This window comes from Vulpes vulpes, chromosome 1, assembly GCF_048418805.1.
Source record: "Vulpes vulpes isolate BD-2025 chromosome 1, VulVul3, whole genome shotgun sequence".
NCBI classification, from domain to species: Eukaryota; Metazoa; Chordata; class Mammalia; order Carnivora; family Canidae; genus Vulpes; species Vulpes vulpes.
Genome location: NC_132780.1, coordinates 50,829,661 through 50,842,572, shown reverse-complemented (window position 1 = coordinate 50,842,572; position 12,912 = coordinate 50,829,661). Strand labels below are relative to the sequence as shown.

Below are 12,912 nucleotides of genomic sequence, written 5' to 3'. Positions count from 1 at the left end.
TTAGAGCCTACTGTCATAACATACTACACGCATCATTTTTTCTGTAAATTGTTTGTTTCCTCAGAACAGAATGTAAGTTTTTTTATAGGTAGGACTTTTTGTGTATTTATTCATTTATGTATGCCTAGCTTTAGGATGTATAATACCTGACATTTAGCATATACTCAATAAATATTTGTGAAATTAGCTCTCAATATCTATCTCTAAAGGGAAACTTGATATAGAGAACAAGTCAGTGCAAAGTAGAACTAAATTGCCTGGAAATCATCAGATTAAAAGTGTTTTATAAATAAACATTTCTACATCTTAAAACATTTTAAAAGGAATTTTCTATAATCTTTAAAAATTAAAAATATCTCAGGAAGTGAAATAATTCTTTTATTCTGAGATATATGCTTCCATTATATAGGGCTTGGAATAATAATATTTTAAAACATTGTTTGGCCAAAAGCAACATGAATCTAACTATGCCTGAATTAATTAATTAATTATCTATCTATCTATCTATCTATGGGGAGAGACATTTATTCTAGCCTGTAAACATTTGGACTGAATAATTTTACATTCTGGCTGATAACACAAGAGCAATTTTATTTTTATTTATTTATTTATTTTTAAAGATTTCAGTTATTTATTCATGAGAGACACAAGAGACAGGCAGAGACATAGGCAGATGGAGAAGCAGGCTCCCCGCAGGGAGCCTGATGCAGGACTTGATCCTAGGACCCTGGGATCATGACCTGAACCAAAGGCAGATGTTCAACTACTGAGCTAAATAGGTGTCCCCAGAAGAGCAGTTGTAATTCAAAATTTAATACTGCGGGGCTGATGATGTGCCTACCGGTAAGAAGTTAAGCACATGTTACCACAAACAAAATATAAGACACGGAGAGTCCTGTCATTAATAAACAATCCTGGAGGAAAAATAAGATATACTTAGGACAACCAGAAAACAAGAGAACTTTCAATTTAATAAGCTGTCATACTGAATGTCTTACCCTAACATTTCCTTAAGGGATAGGTTGCTATTCTGATAAAATATAGAACTTGAATATTTGATAAATGACAGAAAAGAGGATAAGTAATATAATACTAACAAACTTCATAGGCAATAATTTCAAATGAGAAACACAAATAGGAGATGGTATGTTGGGTACTGCTCTGAGAAGGAAGTATATCTGAGGGGGGCCCGAAATACTAACAAGGCTACTTTATAAAAGAGGAATGGGAAAGAATGAGTCCATGAAAGAGACAGCATATTCAAAAGAAGAAAAAGGCAGAGGAACTTATTTTTAAAATTTATTTTTAAGTCATTTCTACATCCAACATGGGGCTTGAACTCATGACCCTGAGATCAAGAGTTGCATGTTTTTCTGACTGACTCAGACAGGCACCCCAGGACAGGAGGACTTCAAATGGGACACTCAATTGAAATCAAATAGTTACCATAAAATTAAATTCAGCAGTACATGAGGTACTGCATAACAGCTGCAATATTCACAGGATACACACATACGTGCCTCCTTCTTAGCCATCTTACCATGCTTACTGATATTACATGTTCATTATGTAAGTATTCTCTTTTACCTCTTGTCAAGATGGTCTAAGTTCTTTAAGCACAGGGACCAATTGTTCTTGACCTGTTTTTATAAAACTGATGAAATCAATAAAGTATGTGAAGGCTTTACTACAAAGTCCTGGAAGTTAAGGAAAATGTCTTTGAGTTTTCTGAGACTCATTTTCCTTGTCTACATGATGAGGGGATTGAGAAAGAGGATATTTCAGGATGTTACGATACATCAATATCGACTAGAAAATAGGCTAATACCCTTAGTATCCTGATATATCAAAGAACTTAAGCTAGGTTTTTAAAAAAAGATATAAATTTCTGTTTGAAGAATAAGAAACATCTGTATGCTGAGGATGAACATAACTGGGAGAGTCTGAAATATTGGTGTGGAATTTTTATTGGGAACAGAAAACAAAAATCTCCATGAGACATGAGAGTGTATCTCAGGGAGTATTTGGTAATTCTTAATCAAAACACATTTTATATTTTTGTTTATTTAGGAAAGTCTCTCCTTTTTTTTTTTTTTTTTTAGTTCCTGACTTTAGCAGCTGTTTTCAAAATAATATACTTTTCTTTCCAGTCTGAAAATGGTATTAGAGGTCATACTATCTAATATATGTATATGTATTTGTATATATACATTATTTACAATTATGCATAGGGAAATCTTAGCTTAGAGGTACGATAAATTTATTTTTCTAAAAGTAGAAATCCTAAACACAGGCATTTTTTATCAGGAAAACCACAAATTTCTCTGAAAAGGTACTAGCAATTATATTTCAAGTTTCCTGAGGAAGAAAACTATATTTAAAACATTACTGAAAAGATCAGGGAACAATTTCACACCTCTAGGATGTCCCTCGTAAGACAAGACCCTTGAGACCTTAGTTTGAAGAGATTATAGACCCCAAACAGCTCTCCTCGATGCTCTTTTGATCCTTGAACTGCTTCAAAATATCGCTTGGCATTTTCACTTCCAACCACCACACAGTGAAGTTGCTAAAACAGAAAAAACACAAGATATTTTTGAAGTGTTTGCTCCAACAATATGTCAGAATTTCCTGGCATTCTCTGTATATACACAGCTTTAGCTGGAGAGGCAGAATCTCCTTAGGGAAGAAAATTTATTTTAATTTCCCTGGCAGATGTTGCCATTATGGTGAAATAATAGTAATTGGGCCAGTTTTATTGAAGAAGAGATCTTGAGATTTTACATTTCCTATTTTATCTGTTTTCTACCAACTGAGTCAAGATCCCATCAGTATGCAATATTCACTTAATGTAAAATATTTAATGATAAAAGCATACATTTGAATACACTTTTCTCCTTTCAAGACTCATTAAAATAGGACCTACAAAAATCATCAGTATTTCACCAAAGTTAAATTACAACCTAAGTAACTGAAACATCAAATGGACCTACTTTAAAGAAAGCTAACACAAGGAAAGACCTTACTCTTTTAACACTTGAAGTGAAGGTCATGAAAGACAAGTAAAGCTTGGGTAACTACTCCAGGTTAAAGAAAACTAAAGAGACATGAAAAGAAATACTCTATAATCATTATCTTGGACTGGATCCTGAACCAGAAAAGAAAAAGGAGAGGTGAAATTGCAAGGAAAATTGGTGAAATCTGACTGAGTTTTGTGGATTACAAATTAATGTTGTATCAGTGCAGTGTTAGTTCCTTGATTTGGATAACTGCATTTTGGAGAGGAAAGTAGGGGTGGAAAGCAAGTGCAGAATGACACACAAAACTGAGTGCTTATATGCATAAAATTATTTTTATATGTATATATTAATAGGAGAGTGTCCTTCCCCTTGAGGGAGATACACACTAGAAAACTGAGCAGTGATAAATCTGCAACCTTCTCTCAAATGGTTCAGAAAAATAAAGATCATGGCTGAAAGAGAAAAGCAAATGTGATAAAATGTTAACAACTTGGGAATTTGGGTGAAGTTAATTGGGTGTTCTTTGAGCTATTCTTGCAATTTGCAATTCTTCTGCAAATAAAAATGTATTTCTAAATTATAAGAAATATAATGATGGAAGGTGAATTTCCGAATGCCAGACTTTAGAATATATGAAATGCTCTAAACATGAAGGAGTACAGTTGCTATGTAAGTGATGTTTTTATTTTTTTAAGTATAAAATATCTGAATGCAATATTATAACAAATGCAAACAAAAATATCAAAGTGAAAGAAAGCCCATCTTGAATAATACCAATCATCTTTTATCAGTCTTAGTAACATTGTGATGTTTAGGCATATCCTTCCAGATCTTTTTTCACTGTAGTTAAAGCTATTTATATATACACATAGAAATAACTTTATGCATCAATATAATTGATGTACTTGTTCTGCAAGCTGGGTGTTTTGGTCCCACTTAAAATGTCTTAGAGGTCACTTGATGGGATGAGCACTGGGTGTTACACGGTATGTTGGCAAATTGAATTTAAATTAAAAAAAGAATGTCTTAGAGGTCTTGCCAGAACAGTACATCTACTCTATAATTTCTTTTTCTGTTCTGTGCATCAGAATTTAGCTTATCATCCTTCTACTACTGGACATTTAGGCTGGTTTTTTTTCATTTTTTTAAACAAATACTAACAATGCTGAATATAAATCCTTATCCTTCACTGTATGTATATGAGAGTATTTCTGTCAGATAGGAAGAAAGTACTATGTGTTTTTTTTTTTTTTAAGATTTATTTATTTATGATAGACAGAGAGAGAGAGAGAGAGAGAGAGGCAAAGACACAGGAGGAGGGAGAAGCAGCTCCATGCGGGGAGCCTGACGTGGGACTGGATCCCGGGACTCCAGGATCCCGCCCTGGGCCAAAGACAGGCGCTAAACCACTGAGCCACCCAGGGATCCCCGGTGCTATGTGTTTTAAAACGTTATTAACTTAGCCTATAAAATAAATGGACCAAGTTATATTCTCAAAAATAGCATGAGTACCTCTTTACAAATACCCCCACCAACAATGAATAGCACCAATCTCCCTACCTCCCTAAAAAAAAACAAACAAAAAAAAAAAACAAAAACAAAAACAAAAAAACCCACACACCAAAAGGGGGGTGTGCATACCACAGTATTGTCTTATACTCCTAGACTAAAACTGTAGTTACGCATCCTTTCATATATGTGTTAACCATTTATATTTTTTCTTCAATAAAATGTCTAATCATAGTCTTTTTATTGGCTTGTGAAAGTTCTTTATATACTATAGATGCTAATCCTTTGCTTATTATAAATATGGAAATTTTCCTCCTAGATACTTTTTAAATTTGGCTTGTAGGTCCTTTGTCATGCAGAAATTTCACATAAAAATGTTAGTTAAATTTATAATATTTGCCTTTGAGGCTGTATTAGTTCCCTAAGACTGCTTTAACAAAATGCCTCAAACTGGGTGGCTTAAAACAACAAAAATTGATTCTCTCACAGTTCTGGAGGCTAAAGTCTGAAATCAAGATGTTGGCAGGACCATGCTCCCTCTGAAGTTTCCAAGTGAAGACCCTTCCTAATGTCTAGAGGTTCCTGCCAATCCTTGATATTTTGGTTTGAAACCACATCACTCCAATCTTTGCCTCCTTCATCACATGGCATTCTTCCTAGCATCAGTTTGTATCCAAATTTCCTTCTTATAAGGGTATCAGTCATTGCATTAGGGCCCACTCAAATCCAGTATGATCTTATTTTAACTTGATTACATCTGCAAAGACCCTACTTCCAAATAAGATCCCCTTCATGGTAACACATAGGGCTAGGGCTTTAACATACCTTCTCTTTGGAGGGGAGCACACAATTCAACTTCTAACAAAGACTTTATTAAAGATTTTTACATTCATGTTCATAAGAGATATTGGTCTATAATTTTCTGTTCTTGTAATATATTTGTCACGTTTTGGCATCATTTTTCTATCTTTCTAAAACAAGTTATGTGTTCCCTCGTCCTTTGCTTTCCAAAAAGAATGTTAATTGTTTGACAGAATTCACTGTCTAGGTTAGGATCTTGTTTTACAAGAAAGGTCTGAATTAAAACTTTACTTTCTTTGACCACATAAGGCATCATTTTCTCTCATTTGAAATGATAGCTCCTAAGTATCCAGAATCACTAATACGAAGTTAGATGTTTATCTAATTCTAGTACTATTATAGGTAATTTTTTTTTCTCTCCAGAAGGTTTATCTCTGGAAATTTAAAGGATTTTTCACTATATCCTTTATGTTTTATAATAATAGAAAGATAGTGTAAGTGTAGATCTATTTTCATTTAGCACTCAGTGGGCCCATTAATTCTTGGACTCTTGTTTTCTACTTTTTATGTGCTTCTTTATTTTGAGTTTCTTTCCTTCCCTTCCTTCTATTCCCCTCTTTGACTATAAGACTAGTATCAGAACTTCTAGATCTAGAATTCATTTCCCCTAGCTTTTCTTACATGAATTCTATCTTTGTCTTTTTGCTCTGTAATCTAGAACAACTGTTGGCTCTTTTAGAGGAAAACTTTGCTCTCTGCTACTCAGGCTGTTTCCGGAGTTCTTCATTTTCTGGATGCTAATGGATTCCTTTTCTGGTAATCTGTTCTTATCTCTAGGAACCTACAACCTAGGAGGGCAGAAGGAGAGAAACACCAAGCTGACTCCTCACTGAGTGCATATCCAGATGTGGGGCTTGATCAATCCCACAACCAATGAGATCATGACCTGAGCCAAAATCAAGTCAGTAGCTTAATGACTGAACCACACAGGGGTTCCTCTTACCTTTTGAAAAATATTACTTATATATTTTTTAAATTTTTTTTACTCTTTTCTATTAATTTTTATTTTCTCTGATGTTAATTCTTCTTCTTCTTCCTCTTTGCCTTTTTGAGTGCCTAGAATAGTTCCTATGGCTCTTGTAACAAATTGCAAACTTGGTGTCTTAAAACAAAAGAAATTTACTCCTACAGTTCTGGAGTCCAGAAGTCTGAAATCAGTATCACTGGGCTGAAATCAAGGTTTTGGCAGGGCCATGCTCTCTGTAGATGCTCTACAGAATCCATTCCTTGCCTCTTCTAGTTCCTGGTGACTGTCAGCATTCCTTAGCTTGTGACCACATCACTCCAATTTTTGCCTCTGTGATAACATTGTTTTCTCTTCTGTGTCAGATTTCCCTTTGCTTTGTTCTTATAAGGACACTTGTGATTTAGAGCCCACATGGCTAATCCAGGCTACCTGCTCCATTGCAAAATTCTTAATCACATCTGCAAAAATACTTTTTTTCAACATAAAGTAACATTTATAGGTTCCAGGGATTAGAGTTTGATATCTTTCAGGGCATTTTCATAGTGTTTCTTTTCCTAAACTATTCAACAATTATTTTTTTGTTGGGTACTCATCTGTCTTCAAATATCTTACGTTCTTATCTCAGCCTATTGCAGTGATCATTTAGGAAGTGCAAGTATTTAATCTTCTAGGCAACAGCAGGGACTTTCTTCTCAATTTCAGCAAAATTCGGAGCTCTGTCTTGCTTCTTTGCTTCCAGTATTTCTATTTATTGTTCCTACTTGAGAACAGACACCTAACTTGCTACAAATGGGGTAAGATTATATGAGGCTAACCCATTTTGTTAGATCATCAATGATACCCCAAAGAGGGGGCATTATAGTCACCATACAACTCTCTTCTCTTATTATTATTTTTTTTCTTTTTAGTATCTGCTGACTCTAACTTGGAATATCCAGAAGCTGCACCTACCTTTTTCAGTAGTCTCTTTCTGAGTTTAGCTTGGTTTCTTCCTTCAATCTGATCTCAAATGCCTTTTGTCTTTTAGGGTTCATTATAACCTCTGGGCCACAGAAAGAACTCTTCTTACTTTACAAATTTTTTATGTTTTTTTAAAACATCATTTTTTGGGGTGCCTGGGTGACTCAGTACATTGAATATCTGACTCTTGGTTTCAGCTCAGGTCATGGTCTCACGGTCGTGGGATCCAGCCCTGTGTGGGGATCCATACTCAGAGCGGAGTCTGCCTGAGATTCCCCTCTCTCCCTCTCTCTCTGGTCTTCCCCCTGCTCCTTTGCACTTGCTCTCTCTCTCTCAAATAATAAACATTTTTTAAAAATCATTTTTGGATTTTTCCCCCAAGGGATTTGAGGAATACTCAGGAAGCTAGTTAGAGTGTGTATGCCATATGTACTCTTAGTTCAAACTCCAGTCAACCTTTAAACCATATCTATTGCCTTTTCCTCACACAATTGCCATATTATCTTGATTTTTGCCTATTAATTTTATGGCTGAATCTTCCCTAAAGGGCTCATGCTTAAGAAATATTTTAACAAGCAACTTCTAAAAACTGACATTATCCTCATCTTCTGAAGTAATAGTATTATGCAATATATGTATACATACATATATATAATGTATATAAAATTGCTACAAATATATAGTAATGGGACAGAAAAGTTACACATGATTGTGACAAGTATTCTAAAGAGCTGCTCCTAAGATAAAAAGAATAATGTTCTATTCTTTTCCAAGACTGGTTAAATATATCTGAACAAAATAATGTTCAAGCAGTTGTGCTATACCAAAAAACAAAAAGATGAAAGGTTTCTTACAGAGCTAAGTGCTTTAAGAAAAAACAAAAACTGCTGTGTACAATTCTATTTTGGAATTAAGAAAACAGGATAAATTTAAGATTGGATCATTCTTAGGTTAACTACCACCACATGTGGCAGATGTTTGCTCTTAAATAGATGCCAACAGAATATATAGGGAGTAATTCAAATTTAACATTTATAATTAAATTGAACCTTATTCCAGATCTTCTCAAGTGAGCAATTATAAACTAAATAAATTTTATTTAGAGACCTAAATGGTGAGGTAATTGATACCCTAAGGATATTAAAGAGTTAATACAATTTCAGATGAACAGTAAAAGCATCAGCACAGTAGTCAGTACACTTGAGTTCTATTCTTATAATTCCATTTACTGGGGTGTCCCTGGGTCCCACTTTCATTACGTACAACATGAAATGGTTACATTAGATATCTCTAAGGCATTTTCCTCCTAGTTGTCTTCATGTAATGGTACATATAGAAAATGGTAACATGAACACCTACCTGGGAAGAAAGTTTCTAAGGCTGGAGTTGGTTAGGTAATCTTGCTGCCCAGAGAGCTGTGAGATCAATGTGTCAGTGCACCTGTATCCCATCCGTGGCATACCAGTATGTTTTGGCCCACAGACTGGGGAGCTGTGACCTTGCTACTCAAATTGTGGTCTGCAGTAGTGTTGGTACTCCTGGGAGCTTATTAAAAATGTAGAATCTTGGGCTCCACTCAGAATAAATCAGAATCTGTAGTTTAAAGATCCCCAGGTAATTCATGTACACATTAAAGTTTAAGAAGTACTACTCAAAGAAAATTTCAGCTCTGAAGTTCAATGAACATAAGAATGTTTTACATAATCTATTCTACAGTATTTTTCATAATCTTATTAAATTAAATTAGAATAAAGTGAAAAACATATTTTACACAAATTTCTGAAATTTTTGAAATAGAAAAATATTTACTTCTTAATTAAGGGAAATATATTTACCTGCTTGTATACCTGTCGCAAGTACATGATCTCCTCCACAGTTCCCAAAGATATCAGCCTAAATACTTTCACATCCCTGCACTGCCCAATCCTATATGCTCTGTAGAAAGATTAAAAACAAAAGCCAACAAAAATCAAATGAAACAACTTTGGGTTCAGGAGGTAGCTTTAGGACAGAAAACTGGAATGTTACTAAAGTTTTAATTTAAAAAGAAACGTATGCACAGTTTTTGTATGTTAATTATATATACCCTCAACTATTTATAAGTGGGGGAGGGGAACAGTTAATCAACTGGCAAGCCTATAGAAATGCAGATTTGCAGCTCTAATTTCAGAGATTTCTGTTTTACTGAATCACTCAGTTGACTAGCCTCCCATGTATTTCGACAGGGAACATTGTGCTAATAAAAACAATAACCAGATTCACCACACTGGTTAACGGTAGGTCTAGGCCTGGGAGCTTCTCTCAGGTGAAGGCTTTATTGGATGTTCTGAATGAAGTCACCTATTTCTAAATATTTGTTACAGTTATGGGCTGGGGCGGGGTGGGGGGAGTGGCAGGAATCAGGGGCAAGGCCATACTGCCTCATGCCTGAAACTTAAAATTTTGGGGTAATTTAGTTTTGACCTTGTAAAGTCACTCTATGTTGTTTTATCTGGTGCTCTTCTCTGCCTCCTTTACCCATTGCTCCTCACAGAGATGGTCTTTACTAGAGGGTATCCTGGGACCTTGAAAATCTTGCACCCACAGAGGGGAATGGGGGAATCCTGTGGCACAGCACAGCCAGTGTAAGTTACTACATTCTCACATCCATCCTGCAGCCTAGATACAGAGGGATTTACAATCTCTTCCGTTTCCACAAAGGAATGGAGCCTTAAAAACAATTTTTAATGGAATTAAGGAAATGTTTTTTGGGTGTGTGCTTTAGTTGTTTGAATAGGAGTGTTTCTGCTAGAATACATATTCTTTAATCTTTACAGAAAAAAATCTTACAACATGTTACTTTGGACCTATGTCTCATCAGTGTCTAGGTCCATTAAGAAGGGATATGTTAACTGATGGTCTTTTTACTATGAAAATAAGTGTGGAGAAACTGTTACACAGTATGGAGGTCTGTATCTTCCTTTCTCTCCTTGGTTCCTCCTGCCAGTCAACTGAAGGGCAGGGAGGGAAAAAGAAATGCTGTTCATTTAGTTTTATTGTCAACTAACTTAAATTGAGTACCAAAACACAGTACCCTGGGAGAAATAAGATATTAGATCTTAATGGCCTAGATGAAAAAGAACAAAATTAAAACAAATATTGTTAAGACAAAAAAAAAAGTGTAGATTTTTCTGTGGCTTTCCTTGGATTAGTTTCCTTTACAGCTGTTAGTGATGAAAGCCTGGTTAACAGTGTGGGCTTTACAAATCACGGTGCATGAATTCAGATCCTGAAATCACTGGCTGTGAACTTGAGCAAGTTACTTCATTTTGTTGTGTTTCACTACCTTCCTCAATAGGTATAATAGTGCCTCTCCCATGAAATATCAGGCTTTGCTGGTATCAGGCTGGTATCAGGCTGATGCTGGCCTCACAGAATAAATTAGTAAGCATTACTATCAGGCTTTGCTGGTATCAGGCTGGTAACAGGCTGATGCTGGCCTCACAGAATAAATTAGTAAGCATTCCTTTCTCTTCAAGAGTTTGCAAGAGCTTCAGAAGGATTGGTATTAATTCTTTAAAATGCTTGGTAGAATCCATCAATGAAGCCATCTGGACCTGGGGTTTTGTTTGTTGGCATTTTTGATGATTGATTTGATCTTTTCATTAGTTGTAAGTTCTCCTCAAATTTTCTATTTCTTCCTGATTCAGTCTTGGAAAGTTGTATGTTTCTTGGAATTCATCCATTTCATCTAGGTCATCCAATTTGCTGGTGTACAACTGTTTATAATACTATCTTACAATCCTTTCTATTTCTGTAAAATCAATAATAATGTTCTCCTTTTCCTTCAGATTTTAGTTATTTCAGTCTTTTTTTTTTCTTAGTCAATCTGCCTAAAAGTTTGTCAAGTTTGCTGATCACTTTGGAAAAAACCTCTTGGTTTTGTTGATCTATTTTCAATTGTTTCTTTAGTCTATTTCACTTATCTCTGTTCTAATCTTTATTAACTTTCTTTTGCTAGCTAGATTTAGTTTTTTTTCCAGTTCCTTAAGGTATAAGCCTACAATGCTGATTTCAGACCTTTATTCTTTTTTAAAGTCTTTACCACTATAAACTCTTTGCACTCCTTTCACGGCATTGCATAAGTTTTAATACATTGATTTCATTTTCATTTTTCCCAAGATATTTTCCAATTTCTTTTGTGATTTTTTTTTTTTTTTATGATAGTCATACAGAGAGAGAGAGAGAGAGAGAGAGAGGCAGAGACACAGGCAGAGGGAGAAGCAGGCTCCATGCACCAGGAGCCTGACGTGGGATTCGATCCCGGGTCTCCAGGATCGCGCCCTGGGCCAAAGGCAGGCGCCAAACCGCTGCGCCACCCAGGGATCCCTGTGATTTCTTTTATAACTCATTGGTTGTTTAAAAGTGTATTGTTTACTTTTTTAAAGATTTGTTTATTGTAGAGAGAGAGTGAGTGTGAGTTGGGGAAGGGCAGGGAGAGAGAGAGAAACTCCAGCACTCTGCTGAGCACAGAGCTTCATGGGGCTAAATGTGGAGCTCTATCTCACGAAGCTGAGATCATGATCTGAGCTGAAATCAAGATTTGGACACTTAGTAGACTGAACCACCCAGGCATCCCCCCCCCACATATATATAATAAAATATATTTAATATAAAATATATAATATAAATATAATTAATATAAATATATATTAATAAAATATATATTATACATATTATATATATATATATTTTTTTTTTTTTAAAGAGAGAGAGCACACAAGTGGGCCTGGGTGGGGCTGGCAGAAGAAGGGGGGAGAGAGAGAGAGAGAGAGAGAGAGAGAGAGAGAATCCCAAGTAGGCTCCATGCCCAGTGTGGAGCCCAACTTGGGGCTTTCTTTCACAATACCAAGATCATGTCAGCTGATATCAAGAATCAGACGCCTTACCAACTGAACCACCTAGGTGCCCCATTTAGTTTCAACGTATCTGTGGATTTTCCAGAGTTTCTTCTGCTGTTGATTTCTAATTTCATTCTACTGTGTCAGGGAAAAAAAACTTGAGATTTCAATCTTTTAAAATTTATTAACATGTTTTATAACCTAACATATGACCTATCATGGAAAAAAAGTAAAAGGATGGATAAAGATATTCCACACAAATAGTATCATAGAGAATGTTCCATGTGTGCTTGAGAAACATATGTATTATGCTGTTGTTGGAAGGAGAGTTCTGTATGTGTTTGATAGGCCCAAGGTATCTACAGAGCTGTCAAGTTTTTCTTTCCTTACTGATCTTCTGACTGGACCTTCTATCTGTTATTGCAAATGAAGTACTAAAGTCTATTACTATTAGTAATAGTCTAACTACTATTGCAGAGCTATTTCCACTTTCAATTCTGTCAATATTTGCTTAATATTTTAGAGCTTCTTTGCTGCATTTATAAGTGTTATAGCTTCTGGGTGAATTAAATTAAGAATTACCATTGTAGGGATCCCTGGGTGGCGCAGCGGTTTGGTGCCTGCCTTTGGCCCAGGGCGCGATCCTGGAGACCGGGGATCGAATCCCACATCGGGCTCCCGGTGCATGGAGCCTGCTTCTCCCTCTGCCTATGTC

The 12,912-nt window shown here is 35.5% G+C and overlaps 1 protein-coding gene across 2 annotated transcripts in view; it reads right to left on the bottom strand.

Moving 5' to 3' along the window:
* ERCC6L2 (ERCC excision repair 6 like 2) overlaps positions 1-12,912 on the bottom strand; it is a 125,694-nt gene that overhangs the window by 39,120 nt on the left and 73,662 nt on the right. For both annotated transcript variants that reach the window (XM_025984209.2, XM_072763894.1), the window contains 2 exons: positions 9,153-9,252; positions 2,417-2,569 (listed from right to left, as the gene is read on the bottom strand). In XM_025984209.2, coding sequence (XP_025839994.1) covers positions 2,417-2,569; positions 9,153-9,252 — 253 coding nt within the window. The remainder of the gene's footprint in view (positions 1-2,416; positions 2,570-9,152; positions 9,253-12,912) is intronic.